A 22,784-nucleotide genomic window follows, 5' to 3' on the forward strand; every position below is an offset into this window, starting at 1 on the left:
ACCCCGTAACACGATCTGCAAATCGATTAATATCCAGGTTCCCAATTACTGGTGAGTAGACAGGTAAATGGCGTAAAAAAAACTTGCCCATAGTTTCACATTCCCGGGAATCGAACCCGGGTCCACTCGCTTGCGAGGCAAGCACATTGATCATTACACCACCGGTCGTCAAAATCACGTTTAATAAACACAAAAGTGTTTTTTTTTTCGTGCCGGTCAAGCCCCGACCAGAGGTTAGCTAGACCCCCGGACAACTCTTTCGGAGCTCGACCAGCACGTCGTATTGGTATTATCATCTCGACTTAATTATATGCTACAAAGTCACTTGTGAGTTTTTCAATGTTCTTTTTGTTAATATTGACTTATTCTAAGCCAAATGTCAGCTAATAATGGCTATTAAATAATACGAAAACAAACAAATATAAACGGAACTCCACCTAATATATACTGTATGTTACACTAAATAGGGATAATTGGCCATTAGTGATATCTTCTACAGTATTTATTTCTCATTTTTGGATACCTAATCTAACTGAGGGTGTTCTCTCGACTTCTGTACCCACTGACGTCATGCGCGAGCTGGGTCGTATTTTGGGTCAGGTGTGGGATGACTTCCTCGTCTGTAGAACCTTGGTACAGGCGAGGGTCGGCAAGGGTGAGTGAAGGTACGGGTGAGGAACGGGAAGGGTGAGTGAATGTATGGGCAAGTTACTGTACGGGCCAGTGAAGGAACGGACGAGGGGCGGTAAGGGTGAGTGAAGGTACGGGTGAGGAACGGGAAGGGTGAGTGAATGTATGGGCAAGTTACTGTACGGGCCAGTGAAGGAACGGACGAGGGGCGGTACGGGCGAGGGAGGGCAAGGGCGAGTGACGGTAAGAGCGAGTTGACCGTAAGAGCGAGTGAAGGTACAGGTTATATTGCTCACCCCGACGACTGATACATATCGTATCTTGCGGAGCGAATAAGTGTACCTAGATACCTTACTAAGTGAGTGTGTGTGTGTGTTCTATAAGTGAGTGTGTGAGTATGTTGTATGAGTGAGTGTGTGAATGGATGGGTACCAAGTTTGTGAGTGTGTGAGTAAGTGTGTGAATAGTTTAGTGCGTGAGTGATTGGGAAGATGCAGGATGGGTATGTGAGTGAGTTTGGGAGTAGATGAGTTATTAAATGACTGTATGAATGACTATGAGTAATTGGCTGAGTATATAAATGACTCTGATTGATTGGGTGAGTGTATGAGTGACTTTGAATAATTGAGCGAATGTATGTCAGAGTAAAAAAACACCATATCTATTTTAACTGTCAAATGCCTGACACCATAACAGTTTTTAGTGCCTGGTAACATTTCATCTCATATTAGAAAAACAAAATCTCTATATATGTACTGTGTATGTATCTTTATTATGTATTTTTATCAATTTATTTTATTAGAATTTATTAATCCTTTGTTATTGTTTATTGAGAATTGGTGGAATGCATTGGACTCAGTTATGATGTACGATGATCTGAGGGAAGAATGATAATTTTTTTTGTGAGTGTTGATATGTATTTTTGCTGTTGTTGTTGTGATTATTGTACCTCAGGCAAGACATTTTCCCTTGGTATAAGAATAGCTATGTTTATTTATTATTTTATTTAAGTATTTGTTAAAGAAGGGCCACCAAAAAGTTATCTTCGAGAACTGTTGTGTAAATTTAATTTTATTTTGTCATAAAGGGCGAAATTAATAAATTCAATTTTATAACTAGCACGAAACTAGGGGCCACTGTCATACTAGGGGCCACTGTCATACTAGGGGCCACTGTCATACTAGGGGCCACTGTCATACTAAGGGCCACTGTCATACTAGGGGCCACTGTCATACTAGGGGCCACTGTCATACTAGGACCCACTATCATACTAGGGCCCACTATCATACTAGGGTCCAATGTCATACTAGGGTCCACTGTCATACTAGGGGCCACTGTCATACTAGGGGCCACTGTCATACTAGGGTCCACTACCATACCAGGGACCGCTGTAATACCACTACCAGGCAGATTGTCATGTTTTCAAAGACAAAGCGAAGAGGAGACATTATTAATATTCCCCCTGTCTCACTTCCGCTAATAGCACCGCCCAGTATATGAACTAAAGTCACCCAGCTCATCACACCCGTACATCAAAAGCACTCGACCACCTAACTTCAGTCTTCACATGATGCTATATTAAAAAAAAAATGAAGAGAAACATAAAATTGTCAAGTGTCACCTGTTCTGGATATTAATTAAGTATGATCTACCTGTGTAATATTCCCTTTGAGGTAATCATTCGTTATGAGGGAGGTTGAGGTAGATCACCCTTGTTTAATATTTTCTTCTCCCTTAGATCGTTCTTCCTTTCACTTGTTTTTATTATCTTTATTTAATTGTTTAGTTTTTTGGCTGCTATGTTTTTTTTTTTTATTAGTGTTTCTTTATTGTTTGCAAATTGTTTTCTTGTTTAAGGACGAAAAATTTTAATATTCCACTTTCGTTGTTTTGACCAGTTATTTGTACTGCATCTAATTTTACACCATGTTTTGACGTATCACTTTTGTCTACTTCTATTGTTTATCTATGTCTCTCTCTCCTGTCTTCTACACCGACAGAATATATTATTTTTTGTCTTCCTTTGTATATTTCACCTTACACAGACCACAGGTGTAGGCAGACATATATCATGACGCATAATGTAAACCAACCGAGATTAAAAAACAACTAAGTCAGTGTTGTGAAAGAGAGCACATATCTCCGCCACAACAACCTCCCTTACAACACTCTACTGAATTTCTCCTCTGAGTTATAAATATTTTTAACTTCGTATTAAATCTCGGACAATGCAAACCGACTTGTTTTATAGCTGGAATAATCATCCTGTGAGAAATGATGAGAATACAGTTAAGAGTGTCTAGCTGATAAGAATGCGGTAGTGACTGTAATGTTACTCTCTATCACTCTTCATGTCTTGGTCTCTTAGGTTCTGTGAAATCTTTAATCGTGTTAATGTGGCGTTAAGATTCAGCTAATATACAGTACAGGGTGGACAACATGTCGTACAGTGGCACATACTGTATGCCTTCGTGAGTTAGGTTAGGGAGCCTTTACTGCGTCCTCTCCCATAAATAAATATTCACGGCTCTATAAATGAATACTCGCCAGTCTCGACTCTTGAACAAAGGACGCCAAAGACAATATACACTCCACCGCCAGCTGGTAAAGTCCCAGCTGGCTGGTGAAGGCTGCCACCACACCAAATATTAAACCTACGTGTATGAACAGAGTCTGTACGGGCTTCACGCTCTGCCGTTTGGGATTCATGCAAATCATTTGATCAAATTTACCTGATACAACACTTGATAAAATTTAGTATTCAATGTCTAATGCGGTAATTGAATTAAATACTCCTCAGACTAAGGGTTCGAACCTACAACTTGCTGTACTTAATTCAAACATGATACCTATCCCACCAGCAGCTTCGAGAGTTTATATTTAGTCCAGGTAGTCTCAGGGGGGCGTCCCCGGCCTCACACTGATGTTCTCTATCGATGTGTAAACTGAACCCCGGAGTTAAATTTGAAAAAACTTGAAAAAGGACTTTGTTGGGAAGCGAACACCTGCGGGGAACACCTGCATATATACTAGAGTTTGGATTCACAGAGATTCATACGGTGGTTGATCTTCGGAGTTGAAGATGTAAGAAAGTACCTAACTTGTCGACTTAAAAACCATTAAAATTATACTAAGGCTCCGTCTTAACTACATACGTTCTCTTAGTACCACTTAGGAGACACGTTTAACCGAAATGAATATGTCCAAAAGATTCTATACTGCTGTGTTGTGTCACCTCATACTATGCTCTCGGATGTATACAAAATACATACAGAGTGTCTCAGAGCCGTGTATACATAATTATTACCAAACTGATTTTCGTAGAGATCAGGTGAATGCTCGTGTTACATCATCGCCCTCACCTGTTGTTTTGCGAGGTCTCCCACAAGTACACACACCTTCTCAGCCTCACTCTACCACAACAGTTGTAGTTATCAATCTCGTAACAGTATCTCATAACAGCCAAATCCTCCCACCACACGTACTATACCTGGCGCCCTCACTTGGAATCAATATTTGTTAGTGTTGTATCCTCATCTCATTTGCATAATTCCAGCTGTTGTTACCTGTAAAATGTTCTTCTCCTCTTGTGATCTATAGATAGTGTTGTTTGTCTGTTCTCTGGGGGTGTTTTTGATCCACTGGGGTGAGAATGATATGAGGATATGTTGTGATTGGATAAAATTGGGAGCGTACATTATATTTTCAACCTAACTGGGACCGTACATTATATTTTTAACCTAACTGGGACCGTACATTATATTTGTCTACCTAACTGGGAGCGTACATTATATTTTCAACCAAACTGGGACCATACATTATATTTTTAACCTAACTGGGACCATACATCATATTTTTAACCTAACTGGGACCGTACATTATATTTTCAACCTAACTGGGAGCGTACATTACATTTTTAACCTAACTGGGAGCGTGAGAATGTATATCATATTTTCACCGTAACTGAGAACGTCTCAGAGAACGTATCTGACTGTCTCACTTTAACTGTGACACGAAGTTGACAGTCAAAAAGAAGAAAGAAAGAAAACGAGTCAGGATTTAACAGTAATTCTCTCTCGTAACTGGAGATGAGTTCTCTTATTTCTTATCTCCAGGTAAGAGACTTTTTTTTAATATCTCCAAGACGATATTTTTCCTTTTTTTATATTTTTATTTTATACCGTAATTTATTTCTATTCTATTATGTTTTATTTTAATTTAATTTTGTCATTCTTTTATGTTTTAATTTGTTATTTTTAATTTTATTTCGTATTTATTTATAATTTGTATTATTTATTTTATTTATTCATGATTTATATGTATTTTATATCTTTATTTAGTATTAATTGATATATTTCGTGTATTTTTTTTAGTATTCATCTATTTCTTCGTTATCCCCATCCACATTTTCTCATATGTTTATCATTTTTTCCCTTCTAACTCTCTCGTATTTTTCCTCTTACTGATTGGATACAGTTTGTCGTCAATCGGGTGTTTGTGTTCTCTGATAAATTCGTCTTTCCTTCTGTGTGTGTGGGGGACAAACCGGGCGTGTCCTCTCCGTCCGCTTCCTGAAATATTGCGTTCGTGTTGATAGCTAAACCCGGACACCAAAATCGGTATAGAGGGGTGGGGTGGGGTGGCATGGAGTTGGTAAGATGGGGGAGGAATTTGTAGGATGGGGAGGAGTTGGTCGGATGGGGAGGAGTTGGTCGGATGGGGAGGAGTTGGTCAGGTGGGGATGAGTTGGTCAGGTGGGGATGAGTTGGTCGGGTGGGGATGAGTTGCTCGGGTGGGGAGGAGTTGTTGGTGGTGAGGAGGCGTTGGTTGGTAACGTGGGGAGGAATTGGTTTGCAAGATGGGGATAAGTTTGTATGGTGGGGAGAAGTTTGTATGGTGGGGAGAAGTTAGTGAAGTGGGGAGGTTGGGAGGACCGGGATATGACGTGATCCATATTACTTAATCAACTTTGTTCAGTCATAAGAAAAGGAATTCAAATACTTAACAATGTAGTGACAGATATTTACATTAGTCCACTTGGGATATTTTTCGCTGTTCCTCATGGTCAGTATTTTAATGATGGTTGTACTACTTCTCCATCATCTCAAGATCCACCTGGGCGTCAGGGAGTGTACTGTACAACATAAACTGTGTACGTAGAATGGAAGCTTAGTACTGTACACCTCATTCATACCTATTCTGTGATTGATGTTGTTATCTAACTTGAATAACATTATCTGTTCATATTAATGGTGCTGTGATGATGATAACACTAATATGTTGAGCTAGCTACGCCCAGCAACACACAACTACAGCTCTCAGGGAGGTGTACAGTAAGTAAGTTCGCTAGACCTCAATAAGGTTACTAGTACCCTTCTCGTCCCACCTCGGGGCTGCTTTAACCGATCCTCTTCCGCCAACGACCATTTGTTTGAGTCTGCCATCTCAGCACCAGCTCCCTCAGGACGCCAAGGTCCCCAGGACGTCTTTGGAGGTGGAGACAACGACAGGATGAAAAACATTTGTGTGGTGCGTGTGAAAGATGATCTACCGGGGAGGCTGACGGATGTTATTGTAGGGAATTTCACCCACCCTCGGGTGATAAGGTGATCTGAACGTTCACTTAGCCATTTGTTGTGTTATGTCAGTGGTGAGTCATTTTGATCTGGTTTATTCACTTTGCCTTGTTAATGGTATTATTACATGTAGGTCTGTATTTCAAAGGTTCGCACGACTAATGTTCCTCGGAACTGAAGATGTAGATGTAAGCATGTAACAAACTTCTTCACTGATGCTAAAACACCGAAATTAGCTTTTATATTGCATCATAATTACACACAGACTTTACCTTAACGAGATACATTCACTTAACAATAGCTCGCATATTTAACTTTTTTCGACTTAAATTTTTTCTACTTGTGAAAAAATAAAAAAATGAAATAATGGTGAGGACATTTCTTTAACAAATTCTCGTACAGTAAATATAGATAGATACATCACCACCTGTCCCTTACATCAAGAGTATATCTGCCTTTGATTAAACCGGTGTAGTGGTCACTGTTTACCAAGTCAGATTTTTAGCTTTATCGTCCTGATTCATTAACCAGTCAGGACCTGTGAGGATTTAACACTCAACTTGTAATTCTATTTAGTGTTTGATTTTTTTTAGAAAGAAGAAAAAATAGACGTGGAATTAGATATAAAAACAGAGAAAAAATAATAAAAATGTAAAAATGTGAAAGAGAAAGAAATCTGTTAATAAAAGAAGAAATTAATTTGTTTTTAAAATTTGTTCAAAATAATAAAAATGAAGATAAAGAAAGGAAAAATATATAAGAAAATGTAGGAAATTAGATAAGGTGAAGTCTGTCATAACTTATTTTTATCTTATTTTTCGTCTCTTCTCTTTGTTTTTTTTCTCTTATTTCTTTCTTTTTTGTTTTATTTCTTCTTGTTCTACTTTGATGCTGTTGTTGTTATTCTTCTTCGCTAATTTTGTTCTTGCTTTGTTGTTGTTGTTCTTGTACTTCTTTAGTCTCCTCGATTTATTGTTGTTCTTTTTTGTTCTTAATAATTCTTGTTCTTGTTATGTTCTTTGACTTGAAACAAGAATAAAATTATCATCCATAGACTTTTTTCGGGGTCGTAGGTTTTTGTATAGTACGGATATATAATTCCCACGTTAACAAATTTCTTAGGATTATTATAATTAGATCAAATGTATTCCTTCATTAAAGGTTTTGTATAGTTTGGAGATAAAAATTTCTTCGATATAAAGTTTCAGGTATTGTGTTTTTAGGATTTTATTTGCATTGAAAATCTCGGTTTTTACAAATTTTAACACCTGTTTTTGTACCTCTAGTGTTAGTTTAACTCCCAAATAGCAACAGTAATACGAGGCTCCATTATGTCTCTCAGACCTAAACAACAACAATAACAACAACACACTAGGCTCCAGCATGTCTCTCAGGCCTAAACAACAACAATAACAACAACACACTAGGCTCCAGCATGTCTCTCAGGCCTAAACAACAACAATAACAACAACACACTAGGCTCCAGCATGTCTCTCAGGCCTAAACAACAACAATAACAACAACACACTAGGCTCCAGCATGTCTCTCAGGCCTAAACAACAACAATAACAACAACACACAAGGCTCATTATGTCTCTCGGTCACAAACACATGCCGTTACTACACAATTTTCACATAAACATTAATATATAACTCCACAGTCGCTGTTCCCTCCTCTGTTAGTATGATTCATTGCGTATATGTAACCAGTATGATTCATTGCGTATATGTAACCAGTATGATTCATTGCGTATATGTAACCAGTATGATTCATTGCGTATATGTAACCAGTACCAATATGATTCATCTATGCACACAACCAGTATGATTCATCTATACATGCAACCAGTATGATTCATTGTATATATGCAAAAGTCCTGGTATGACGTCACAAAAGTTTAAGCGCTGGTTGGTTGGTTTTCACATAAAAACTTTTGAAATATTGTAAATTCAGCGCCACACTTCCCGGGACCTGTTATTTAACTGCACTGTAATGGTATACTGTACTTGCCAATAATATCTAGTGCTTGTCTATCTATCTATCTATCTATCTATCTATCTATCTATCTATCTATCTATCTATCTGTCTGTCTGTCTGTCTGTCTGTCTGTCTGTCTGTCTGTCTGTCTCCAGTTACACAGACTATTAATCAATATTGTTGAGTGTGATAATATTAATAGAATAGGTTTTGGTACAGCGAGGCGAGACCGTGAGGATGATTGTCACGGTGTTAAGACAATTGAGGATATTTCTCTTACCCGCGATAATATTGACGTGTTGTGTGGTGTTGTGAGGGTCTTGTGTTGTGTTGTGTGGTGTTGTGCTGTGTTGTGTTGTGTTGTGGTGTGGTGTTATGTTGTATTGGTGGATGGAGTCGTCTTAAAAGTATAATTGTGTGGTATTTAATTGAGCTTGGGTCTCTCTCTCTCTCTCTCTCTCTCTCTCTCTCTCTCTCGTTCGTTCGTTCGTTCGTTCGTTCTAAAAAATGAGTATCGTTACAATTATGAATTCCTTATCTCGCGTCACTGGTTTAATCCCGGGACACCTTCAGTCCACCCAGCTGAAAATAGGTACCTAACTTTACAAATGAGAATTGTAACTAGTCGAGTGTAGTGCCAGTCACCTAACCTAACGTAACCTAACGTAACCCACCTTCACTTTTTTCTTTTGTTTAGGGAGGAGAAGCGTTGGAAACTATTTACTGGCTAAAACTATTTCCTGACTTCTGTATCTATTAACTGACTCTTGTATCTATTAACTGACTCTTGTATCTATTTACTGACTCTTGTATCTATTAACTGACTCTTGTATCTATTAACTGACTCTTGTATCTATTAACTGACTCTTGTATCTATTAAATGACTCTTGTATAAACATGACAAATTGCATCAATAAACTCAATAATATTTCCGGTAAAAGTAGAGGCTTTAGGGAAGTAAATCAAGTAAGGTAAAACTCGTATAAATCCAAACTGGCGGAAGGTAATGGTGCCAGGGCTTATACAGTGGAAGACTCTGTTACTTATACCAAACACCTGTGTACCTCTTCTTACCTGTCATTCTTTATTAACGTGAACACCTGTTATGGTAGATTTAAGTTCTATGGCAACGTGATACAACTTTAAAATATCGGGGATGTTATTATATCTCTTTAAAACATCTTCATAATCAGTACAGGTAACTTGATTTGTATTTTTAATGATTGGTAATTATAGAGAATAATCATCGTCAAGGTAAATAACCGCACCTGTAGTGATATTCTTAATTAGTAAATGTAAAGGCGTGTTAACTTTATCATTAATTTTACCTATAGTAACAGACAGGTGAGTGGTGGTTCAGGTGGAGGGTGTCTGTTTCACTTCCTCCTCCTCCTCTTTCACTTCCTCCTCTTCCTCCTCCTCTTTCACTTCCTCTTCCTCCTCCTCCCCATTGTCGTCAGGTGAGGGCCGAAGACTGAGTTACCTGTGTTGTGTACTCATTATGGTGTATCGCTTACAGGTGTGTTTCTGCTTTTGGAGTTTTACCCTTAATATTTTTTGGTTTTTATTCTTATCCATATATATGTACCCTACCCTACCCTACCCTACCCTACCCTACACTACACTACACTACACTACCCTACCCTACCCTACCCTACCCTACCCTACCTTCTCCTCTCCCCCTTCCCCCCATCCCCCCAGGTAGCGTTAAGGTGATAGGTGAAAGACTCTGGTCATGCAGGTCCGACAATCATCAACATCTTGCCTGAACCGAACAGAAAGTCTCTTGAGTGAGTCTTATTGATTGTGTGGTGAAAAGATTATTGGAGACGTCGTTAGGGGATTCTTACAAATAATATAACATTGGATTGTACCGGATAAGGAAAAAAACGTAAATAGATATTGCTTTTCGGTTTGTAAAGTTTGTGGAAAGTAATGATGGAGTTTTGTTTGTTGATTTATCCCTGGATCTGTCATAACATAAGTTTTTTTTTTATAAGTATGACATCGTTGAAGAGAATAAAAATTAGTTCATGAATGTTTTACTGAGAATTAAACAAAAAAAATAACTGCAAATCGTCATAATATGTAGATTTTTCTTCGTATAATGCTGTAATAGTCGATATTATCAGCAACAGAATCATCAGTTTGGAGAATGAAAATGAGTTCCACTGTAATTTAAAGAAAACTTAAGTGGGTAATCGAAGGGTCTTTATCCCGGCTCTAAGGTCTGCACTCACAATAGTTTATACATTTTTTTTAATAATTAATTATGGCCACAGGACGGTGAGCTAATTAGAGGACACCTGGCCGAGTAGTTTCGTTTTTTTTTTTTTACACCTGGCCCACTTTGTTTACACTTGGCCCATTATTTACACTTGGCCCATTTTTTCACTTGGCCCATTATATTACACTTGACCCAATATTTTTTACACTTGACCCATTTTGTTTCCACTTTGTTCAGAGATGACAAGAAATTCCACACGACAAAATATCTTCCTCATAAGTAACTAAATAAAAATAATCCATATGGGTCAACTTACGATATAAATCACACAAAAATAACATCTAAATATAACCTTACGGTGTTAATATAACTTGATCTTAACTTGATAACGTTCATTTAACAACTATTCGGAGATGAAAATAAAGTAAATAATCTTTTTGGGTTAAGTTTCACCATCCTCGGTCTTATCTTCTACCAGGTGTTAAGGGAAGGTCTCTCGTTCAGGTAGATTTTCACAGTACAATACTTCAGATTTTTTTTTTCATTCTTATATCACTTATGAATCTGACTCTCACACTCTCAAAGGTTTTCATGTTAAGTATTTCCTTTAACTAGAGATGTGAAGAGAAAAACAATGATGAATAAGGTAAAGAACAGGTTACCATTATAAGTTTAAAATTACGCTGAGACTGTACTGTAACCTGATACATTTTTGTAGGTCTAGTTACAAAACATATTGTATTTTTTCATTTAATATTCCTGCTCCATATTCTAAAAGATTCATAAGTTTTTTTTTCTCTCTTAACTGATAGAAAAATAATTTATATGTTTGGTTTATGTAAAGTTGCAAAATAGTGATAGAAACCATTATGGGGTCATATTTACGATGAGACTCTACCCTAACTAGACATCTCCCCTTCCCTCCCTTCCTTTCTTCTCGTCTGGATCAAAAAACAGGAAATTGAAAACAAAGTAAAAATCTCTGAGAATCAAGACCAGAATATTTCATAAATTATTTCATAGTCACCCCAGTCTAATTGAATTTCCCAGAGGCGTTAATTTACAGTATGCAATTAACGATCAAGTTGGGGCGGGGCGGGGTGGTTGGCAGCCGTCTCTTGCACGCTGTTGAATAGTCCTGTTGGTAATAACTTTTAAAGATTTTTTAGGATAATCTGAAGAATAGCCTCACCCCACTTGCCTCACCTAAAGATTAGCCCCACAGCTTGTCTCATTTACATATTAACCCCCTGGCCTAGATTATCTCACCTGAAGATTAGTTCCCATCTTATTTCACATGAAGATTAGCCCCAAGCTTATGTCACCTGAAGATTAACCACCCCCAGTGCTAACCTAATTTAACTCCCAATACAGTGTTAGGGTATTTAATCTTAAGATGAATAAGTTGGGGAATAATAATCTTCAGGTGATTCGATTTGTCTTCCGTAAAATTAAGTCGTTTATTGGTGGTAATGACGTGATTTTTACCCGGTAAATTTGGTCGATTAGCAGCGAATACAAAGGTGAGTGGGTTAACTGAGTCACTATCAGTCTGGTTTTCTTAAGAGACATGCTTCAGTATGTTTTACTTGCACTCTGACTTAAGGGTTATGTTAGGGGCTCATAGCTGATAATGATATTGCTTTTTTGTAACCTAAGTGAGTGTGTAGAGATGTTGATGAATAGTGTTTGTTGCTTTATTGCTGTTGAGTTTTTTTTATCTAATATACTGTAGGACTAGGCGTGTGTCTGTCTGTCTGTCTGTCTGTTTGTTCTGGACAGCCGAAACGGCACAATCGTTTTTCATCAAACTTGGTGAAAAATCGCAAAACCTGGTCCCATGTCGATGGTTTCTTTAGGAAGGCATTAATTAACCATTTTATTTACGATGGAAAACGATGCAAGTCTACGGACTTGGCGCACCCAAATTAACTATGCAAGTCTACGGACTTGGCGCACCCTCATTCGCTGTATGCTAGCCAAGCACGAGTGTTCAAACTTTCACTGGGCACGAACGTGCCCGCGATCACTTGTGTTTTACTATACGTCGTCTTGTTCCTCATCAGCACCATGCCATCCAAATTCTCTCCTGACAGTCAACTCAACAAACTCTGTTACTCTCACCTGCCGACACAGGGAGCTGCCTCAAGGAAACAGACAACTGCAATATTCATTCATTAAAGTTCTTGACGATCTTGCCGAGAGGTGCGTGAGGACCCACAAGGCGACTCTGGCTCTACGATAATAATTTGTCCTCACGACGCAAGATTAAGCGGTGAGGAGGAGGAGGAGGGGGAGGACAATGAGGACAGCTCCCTGGCAGAATTGTTGGCACACAGAACCACGTATATTACCCAGACTGTGTTGCGAGAGGATGATATCAATATTGGCACAGGTGGTCGCCTCCTGCACCGCCCGCAGACATGTGTTGTCCCGCCCCGCACCACACCGCCTCCCTCGCCACGACTTAACAACGCCCCGCTAGTCGTATTTACAAAGGATGCGAGATTGACGATTTGTTCTGTTGAATATTGAAGTGCGTCGTGTTGTCTCTGGCGGAGGGAAATGGGTTGACAGGCGTGTGTCATGTCTTTATATTGAAGTGCCATGTGCATATGTTCCTCTGCTGCTGGTACACGCCCATGACCTGTAACATGTTTATATTTTTTGAGACGTTTACATCGTTTATCGTTGATTGAAGAGTGAAGGCAGTTCATCTCTCTCTCTCTCTCTCCCTACAATTTGCTATAACCTTTGGCTATGAAGTGTTTTGAAGTACCAACGATGAAAAAGAAACAAGTTCAGTTTTTTTAAGTTTATAATTCGTCAATTCTTCTGATTCATTTCTCTACGAAGCTCTGCGACGGCTGAGTGGGTACGAACATTCATCACTTGACCTAATGATCGCTGCTTCACTCTCTGAGAACCCCGACTCAACCCAACCGTGGAAATTGGTACCTCCATATGTACATAAACTTGGTATTTAGTGTCTTGTATCTCTACTGGTCCTAATGGCAGCTAGATCTATGTAACCCACTAATATGGAACCCAGTCATATGGAACCCAGTAATATGTAACCCACTAATATGGAACCCAGTCATATGGAACCCAGTAATATGTAACCCACTAATATGTAACCCACTAATATGTAACCCACTAATATGTAACCCACTAAAATGGAACCAACTAATATGGAACCCACTAATATGGAACCCAGTAACATGGAACCCAGTAATATGTAACCCACTAAAATGTAACCCAGTAATATGGAACCCACTAATATGGTGCCCAGTAATATGTAACCCACTAATATGTAACCCAGTAATATGTAACCCACTAATATGTAACCCAGTAACATGGAACCTACTAAATTCAATAAGGATCTACGAAACATAAAGTAGAAATAAACATATATCTAAAATTATTTAACCCTTAGGAAAACCAAACAACACAGGATTTGCTTTCAACTAACACTCGTCAACGGGATAAAAGAGTAATTTATTGTTTTATTTAGTTGACAATTGTTAGCGTTTACGGATGTTAATTTATTTGGCTGTAAAGGATGCTTGCTTATGTTATGTTGTGTTATGTTATGTTAAGGCCAAGAACCATCTGGGATATGACTGATAGTTTCTGGTAGACAAGTGTGATGGCTGGAAATGGGAACTTGTGTTATGACCAAGAACTTATGGCGGGAAGTTGTGCCAATAAAACAGTGTGATGATTTATTTTATTGACTATTACAATGTTTTCTTTTATGTGCAGTGTGTTGTGAGTTGTGTGTGTTTATAACAATATGTATGTACTCGTATGTATGTTCGATCCCCGGGCAGGGTGAAACTATGGGCAAGTTTCTTCACGCCATTTGTCTCTGTCTACCCAGCTGTAATTGGGAACCTGGATGTTAATCGATTTGCGGATCGTGTTCCGGGGTAATGGTTAGCCAGTGCAGTTGGCGTGTTGTCCGGTCTTCTTGGACTATTCATTGACACTGGGTCATGCAACTCGTTAACACAGGGTGTGGTTGTTGTGTAGGTGACAGCTTCTATACCTTAAACAAATTCACGCCATGGTGGCCCATGGGCCGGCCATCCTCGTTACACGAGGAGCAACCATTATTATTTATATGAATGTATGTATGTGCATGTCTGTTGGTCTGCCTTTCTATTTGCATATGTAAACTGTGTTGGCCTATCAACACACACACACACACAGTCTTTGTTACATATAACAACACCTCTTCCTAACAACAAAAGAAAAGACCACCATCTTGGCCGTACCTGATAACTCCGAAGGTGCTGCTGTCTGCGAGAATCTAATTAGCTGGGGATTTATCACCTTCGTTCTAATTGGTATACAGCTTCGATGGACTTAATAAAAGCCCTGCTGGTGGTATCGGCGGGACTACGGTGGGCTGATAAGGATGGGGAAAAGGGAGAGGGGGAGGGAGCGTTGTGTAGGGGAAAGGGGAGATGGTGTTCTGTATGGGAGGGGAAGGGTATAGTATGAGGGTAGGGGAAAGTTGTGTAGGGGAAGGGAAGGGTGTAGTGTAAGAGGAGGGAGTGCTACGTAGGATTAAGAGAAGGGATGTGTAGAGAGAGCGTGAGGGGGTGTAGTGAAAAGGTACACAGTACACTACTTTCTTCTTTGTATACAGTAGGCAGCTACCAGACAGGGAGGTACTACCGCCTGGGAAGATATTGGAAGCATAATGTGTTGTCTAATGGTAGACTCTGCTGCCATATGGCATCACGAAAATTGTGACCAAGTCCCAGGTTGCTGATCTGACTTTCTGCCTCATTTACACACAATTGCAGGGTCTCATTTGTGTGTCTTACTTTGGCAACACATATATTGTTACTCACTTATTATTTAATTTATTTATTATTATTATTATTATTATTATTATTATTATTATTATTATTATTATTATTATTATTATTATTATTATTACATTTTCGCACCCCAGGTTCCGATGTGGGTCAGTGACCTGTGCCCGAGTTGGCTAATCCCCGTAAAAAAAGTTATTTATTGATACCGTTTTTTAGTTATCCATGTAAGTTATTATAATATTTCAGAGTCTTTTATTCACTATTTGTGTATACTTGACCCACACACATATACAGTATGTATAAGAATGAAACATCTGTGTATATTATTTCTCTCACAAGTTTAACATCATTAGACCCGAGGAGAGATGTACAGAAAACGGACCCACATGTAGAGAAAACGGTTCCATTTTTCTATTCTCTTGTACAAATTAATTAGTCATTTCTAGTTAATTTATTTACTTATTAATGTATTCGTTGTTTCTTATTACAATATATTTCCTTTTTACGATCCCCGGAAGATTTCACCTACAAAGTTGCACCTAAGACACTGGATTGAATATACGGTTGTCCTAATGCATTTATTTTAACGTTTTAATATTATAGAGTTTGAAACAAGAGTAAGATGAATGGTTAATCATCAACTGGATCAATTTATCCTACATTTTATACTTACAATATCTTTAATGGTTGCTGTAAGATCATAGGTTAGGTTAGGTTAGGTTAGGTTAGGTTAAGTTAGGTTAGGTTAGGTTAGGTTAAGTTAATAAGTATTGTATGTCTACGTGTCCACATACACTGGGATAGTGTGTAGAATTTATTTTGTTTGCGTTCATATTTGCTGTTTTTTTCCTGTAATTAAAATGTTTGTTTTCTAAATGTCGTAAAAATGCGAGAGATGGAAATTTATGGACGTGGAATTTTAGATATATATATTACAACAATGGTCTGGATTCAGTACGAGTTTGTTGTTAATATTTAGTGAATGTTACTTTGTCTGCCAGTGAATGAGAAGGATACTCGACATTTAACTTGCTTTGAGCTGAGATAAAGTAGAAATTCTGAAGAATAGAAAACCAAAATTCTGACAAAAATAATAAATAAATAATTAAACAAATGAAGAGGTAAATAAATACACTTACATTCATATATTTAACTGAGATATAAGAAACTATGAAACTAAAGTTATTTGAGATATATTCACTAAATACATTTTTATATATTCCCGGTTAAATAAAAAAAATACAACTGGATATAACAGCATATTCAGTAAAAGCATTTGGAAATACATTCTTCCTCGATTCGTGAAATATTTTCTTAAGGTCGTAAAATTTACAGCTGGGGTGTTTCTCAGGGTAAAGACTTTCACCTGTGCCAGAGTTATAGTGTACAAGTGGAGGAGTGGTTTATTGTCTCTCTCTCTCTCTCTCTCTCTCTCTCTCTCTCTCTCTCTCTCTCTCTCTCTCTCTCTCTCTCTCTCTCTCTCTCTCTCTCTCTCTCTCTCCTTCTCCTTCGTCCTCACCTCAACAGTTCTCCCTCAATTCATTCTTCCCTTTCTCCATGCACATTATTAACTGTGTCAGGTCACTTAACCAGAGTCTGTGGTCAGACGTCACACACACACACACACACACACACACACACACACACACACTCACACCCACACACACACAGGTCACTCAGCACCGTCCAGGTAGGATAAATTCGGCCTTATTATCCGTGTTAGGAAGGCAGCCACAAGACATCTCCCTAACCTGACACTTTCACCTGTCGGTAATTGGCATCATTACCTGTGTCTGAGCAGCAGGGAGAAGGGGATGTCTGAGGTGGAGGAGAAAGAGGAATATATGGTGATGGAGGGAGGGGGAGAGGTAGGAACAATTTGGTGGGAGGAGAGAAAGGGGGAAGTGTGAAGTGGAGGAGGGAAGGAGAAGGAGAAGGAATGTGTAAGGTGAAGGGAGAAGGGGAAGAATGTAATAGGGGAGAGAGAGGGGAATGTGTGAGGTGGGGGAAGCAGGGAGAGGGGATATGTGATGTGGGGGAAAGGGGAAAGAATGTGGGGGGAAGCTGTGGAATGTGGTGGAGCTTTGGGGCTTGTGTAGTTACTGTAGTGGATCAGGGAGGTGGAAGATGTGGTGGAGTTTGTTGATGGAATATGAAAAGATGGTGTGGAATAAGTGAAATGTGGAGGTGGTAGACCGTAGATTAGTTGGTGTGGAAGTGAGGTGATGGTGAGGTGAGGAGTCGTATCCTTCCTTACCTGTCCTCACTCCAAAATAATAGTAATTAAGGAAAAATATGAAGAAAAAAATGTGATACGAATTTATACAGTGGAGTAAAGCCATCGTCAATATAAAGAATATTTCATCATCATCATCATCATCATCATCATCATCATCATCATCCAGCACCATCACCATTTCCAACAAACTCGACCACCACCACACATCACCTCCAACAAACACCACCACCACCACACATTCCCTCCAACAAACACCACCACCACCACACATTACCTCCAACAAACTCGACCACCACCACACATTACCTCCAACAAACACCACCACCACCACACATTACCTCCAACAAACACCACCACACACCATCCAACAAACACCACACCACATCACCTCAACAAACCTACCACACATCACCTCCAACAAACACCACCACCACCACCACACATTACCTCCAACAAACACCACCACCTTTACCCTCCCATCATAAAATATGTATCAAGTTGGAGTTGTGTGTTGGAGGAAGTGTCCCCTAATCCTCTCTCACCTCAGCTGTTGTTCAGGACCACGCTAGACAACTCCCGTCCAATAGTGCTTACTGCCACCTCCAGCTGACCCGCCTCTCACCACAACACTCCCGAGGGCGCAGGCTGAGTGGGGTTTGTCCTCTACCTAGCGTGTGTGTGTGTGTGTGTGTGTGTGTGTGTATGTGTGTGTGTGTGTGTGTGTGTCATCAGTAAAAAAAAACACACACGCACGAGACTGTATTTCGTCTCGTGGGAGGACTTATGGAGCGAGAAATGTTTTGGGGGAAATGTTGCGAGTCGGAGCCAGTGATGACGTTCACGTGTGGGTGATCAGCTTCCGGGTACAAGTCTACCCCTCGTACAAGAGCTCAACCGACAGACAGACAGACAGACAGACAGACAGACAGACAGACAGACTACATGCTAGACACAGAGTCCCCCAATCTTTAGGTCAAACATCAACGACACTCCCTCATAACTAATTATTATACAGAATGTACTAACACGCTCTCATATAATGGTAAAAGAAAAAAAGAGGAAAAGTTCAACAAGTATGTATTGCACAGTTTGCACTACAGTATAAACTTTTACTAATATATGACACGGGGAACCTAGGCTGTTGTGTTGTTAGTGCCGGGAGGAGGGCTGATGAGTCTCGTCTTACCTGTTGTGTTGTGTATAAATAAACCCTTGCCCTCCTATACCTCTCACTACTCTCCCACACCTGTTATTCTGTGTGTGTGTGTGTGTGTGTGTGTGTGTGTGTGTGAGACCCCTTCACCTGAGAGACGATCACTCCACACCGTAATGCTTGGAGGATCACCACACGAGAAGGTGTCAAGACTTTCGAGTTATCCCGACTGCATACCAGGGCATGCAAGCGCCAGCGCCGGAAAGACGTTACCGCCGCCCCTCCCTCACTAGATGTAGCCCTCCACACGTGCAACATCTGTGGACGACCCTGCCGGTCCTGTATCGGCCTCTCAGTCACCTCAAAGCTTCAGAGCTCACCAATGAAGGTGACATCTTTAATAACTCACATCATTGTATTGTTACTGGATGATCGTTATATTCGATTCCGAGTGGCAGCAAAGTAGTAATAGTAGATACCTACAACATCCCGAAATTAAGTCAATCTTCATAAATATAAATAAATATGTTTATCAGCGTAGTGTGTGACTATTCATTAGTTAATTCTTTAAAACGTCCTCCAATAGTTTGGTGCCATAAAAGTTTTGATATCGTTAATATTAGGCACCCCAGCTTATTAACCTGGCAATTAAACAACCTTACACTAAACTAAATTAATCCTTCCTCCCGAGGTAGCGTCAAGGTGAAATAATCTAGGGTGTCCAATCTTCAGGTGATCCATTTTTTATAACAATCGAGTTTTAATTTTTATACTTTAATGAATATATCAAACTGTTTTTAATTCAAATTTCTAATATAAATTATTTTGAAAGTTATCCAAATTGTCCTTAAAATATCGATTCAGAATGATTTGTATGTCACGACCGAAGAAAAATTACGACTGCACGAAAAGTAATCCTCTCAACTCACATGTTTGGTGCACTTGTCGTATGAATTCTCACTCAGTCTCAGGTTGAAAAATGGCCTCCATACTGATCGATGTTGATGTGGGTTTACTGATGACAAATACTGCCCTCTATAATGCTACCTTGGCATAAGTACTCGGGGAAAATTATACTGTACATGATACTTTAGATAGAAGGAAAAAAATTATAATATATCATAGTATAAAAAGATAAAGAGACAGATTATTAGAATATATCATTATTTATTTATTTATTTATTTGTTTATTGAGAGAGAGAGAGACTCAAAGTTCGCCTTGTTTTCACCAACATTATAAATCACAATAACAATGCGTCACTAAACCGTCTCTTTAGTGGGAGTCCATCTCTCATATGCAAATTAGTTTCCTGGGGAGTTGGTCTTAATAGGTGTGGAAAAGTAGAGTTAGTCGTTGAATAGTGTGTGTGTGTGTGTGTGTGTGTGTGTGTGTGTGTGTGTGTGTGTGTGTGTGTGTGTTAACAGAATTATAAATCCTTTGACCTGTAAGTAAATAGTCATACATTTCACTTAACGCCATAATAATTAAGCTTCAACAACGGCAATATATATACATTCGTATCTTAATTAACTCGCCTGTATTATAATTAACAAACAGTCATTCAGATTCTTCTGGATATTCTGAATTACAAGATTTATTTTTTTAATTCTTTTCTGTTACATTTTCGTTCCCGAGTTCGCTTGAGATTCCTGCAGATTACGTGGAATATTTCCCCAAAGGTTTCTCTTCAACATTACTACGCTGGAGGATGAGCCCACGTACAGGGTGAGTATACCGCGAGGGAGGCAAGGAGGGAGGGTGGGAAGAAGCCAAGGGGGAAAGGAAGTCAGGAAGAGCGGAGAAAAGAAGGGGGGGTGGAAGGGAGGGGAATGGGAAGGGTGGGGAGAGAATGATGATGGCTGGAAGTGGCGTGGGAGGAGGGGAAGACAGTTGGAGGCCAGGAGAAAGGGAGGCGAGGAGGGACGGTACAAGAGAGAGGGAGGAGGGAGGGGATGAAAGAGAGGGGGGGGACTGAGAAAGGAGCACAGATAGATACACACTCAGAGTAAACACAGCTCAACTCCCCAAACAGAGCCTAGGTTGTGAACTTAACACACACCGAGCATGATGAGGTGAATTTTCCGAGGCAAAAATCCCTGTTGTTTCAATGTCGTTGTGTTGTCAGCAGCTGGCGATAGTAACCGATATATTTGTTGATAATGTTGGGCGTTTCTTGTATACAAACAACTAGAATGTACACACGTATCGATATAGAGTTTGCATTCGCTATATTGTGCAAGTTGTAATGTTGCACGAAAAAATGCGTGCGTGCGTGCGTGCGTGCGTACGTGCGAGCGTACGTACGTACGTACGTGCGAGCGTGTCTGTGCGTGTGTGTGTGACATAGTAATGTCGTGAGGATGGCGGGGTAGCGCGGCCTCACTGTCTGTCTCCCAGACAACAAAACTCCGGGCAGTTTATTTTTGTGTTATGTTGACGTCAGGAGTAAGACAGAAAGAAATTGAGAAAACTAGGTGGGTAGAAACATTCACTCCATGTCTTTCACTACCATTAACCACATATGGTACTCCTTCAGCTTGAACACAACCCATGATGATCTACAAACAGTTTAATTATATGTGAAAATACTTTAGAAATCAGTATCATAAAATAATATCAGTGACAATGAATAAGTTTAGTATACACAAGTAGTTGAAAAAATTTGCCGGAGGACGTAAAGAAAGAGCAGACAGCCTCCCGGTGTCGTGTGGGCGACTGACTCACTGGACCACTAGTCAAATGTCCTTGTCTTCTATATAAGACCTTAAGTTTATCTAGTCCCTGAGCAAAAGGGCTTCAGATTATAGACCCTTCGTGTGTACAGTATATGGTCACGAGTGGACAGTCCTTGGACTCCTTAGAGTATGTTGACCCCACTCAGTGTGCAAGACTCTTAACATCATAGAACCCTGGAAGCCAAGTTAATCCCTTAAGGTCTTTGATGCATGATCGTCGGATAATTAGACTTTGAGTGTACTGACCTTTGCTTCAGGGTGCCCGAGTTGTACCCGAGACCCTAAGCTCATAGACTCGACGATACACAGAGTGATTGAGTCAGTGATTGAGAGACGGCCGCCATGGACCCCGCCAGGATCCTGCAGATCATCACCAACAGCACGTGGATGGGTGAGTGGGCCAGCAACCTCTCAGTACCTCTGCTTTTTCTCTTTATCCTCCTACACTTTCTTGTTCACCTCTCCTTCTTCTCCCGCTTTATACAGTTTCCTTAGCTATTAATAATATGTTATACGTGTGAACTTATTTTCATATTTAATGTAATTTAGTCTTCAGTGTTATTGTGTTCCAGCGGACACCAGTTTCTCTCACCTCAGCAACAGTGTAAGTTATTTACCGATATTAAATCATATTACTTTAGGTCAATAATATTGTCAGAAGCGTTCATGACACTACCTGATGAACCCAAAAAATTACCTGTGTGATGCACCAGACAAATATGTACTGTATACGTACAGGTAGAGAGAGAGTGTGTGTGTGTGTGTGTGTGTGTGTGTGTGTGTGTGTGTGGGTGTGGAATTAACAAAACATAGTAATAATAGTATTATCATTACAATACCAAAAAGTCAGAAATACAATTACTCTTCTAATTAATACAGGTAAATGTTCAACCTCCACTTCACAACACACAGAGAGAGAGAGAGAGAGAGAGAGAGAGAGAGAGAGAGAGAGAGAGAGAGAGAGAGAGAGAGCATTTCTTGCTTGTTCCCCCAGGAGGTACAGTACAAGATCAAACATTGTCAAAATGGATACGAGTACACAATATAGAGATTCATTTCCCTGTCCATTACATCAATTAAAAATGTCCTTCATGAATAAGATGTCATCAGTGTGATTGTTGAAATGATGAAATAAATAATACCGACAATCTAAAATTTAATTAGTCTGTGTGGTGTAATTTTCTTTCACTCTTTAATGTTGTTTTCTGCTGCTTACATTTCTGAAGTACATCTCTTGCCCTATAGAAGATTGTGCCGTAAACCTTTTCCGTGTACATATATATAGATGGAGAGTCTGTACTGTACGTTGGTAAAAATATATAAGGAAATTTAGCTTCATGTATACTTAGAGAATTTATATGAGCGTTTATATGTATATTATTGACCATATATGAGTTTTTAAATATTCTTGAT

The 22,784-nt window shown here is 39.4% G+C and overlaps 1 protein-coding gene across 1 annotated transcript in view; it reads left to right on the forward strand.

The window, feature by feature from the left end:
* Positions 1-21,206: 21,206 nt before the first annotated feature.
* LOC121872973 (putative neural-cadherin 2) overlaps positions 21,207-22,784 on the forward strand; it is a 109,323-nt gene continuing 107,745 nt past the window's right edge. Inside the window, exon 1 of the mRNA XM_042376151.1 lies at positions 21,207-21,762. Within this exon, the coding sequence (XP_042232085.1) occupies positions 21,714-21,762 (49 nt within the window). The 5' untranslated portion in view covers positions 21,207-21,713. The remainder of the gene's footprint in view (positions 21,763-22,784) is intronic.

Source organism: Homarus americanus, unplaced genomic scaffold, assembly GCF_018991925.1.
Source record: "Homarus americanus isolate GMGI-L3 unplaced genomic scaffold, GMGI_Hamer_2.0 scaffold11022, whole genome shotgun sequence".
NCBI lineage: Eukaryota > Metazoa > Arthropoda > Malacostraca > Decapoda > Nephropidae > Homarus > Homarus americanus.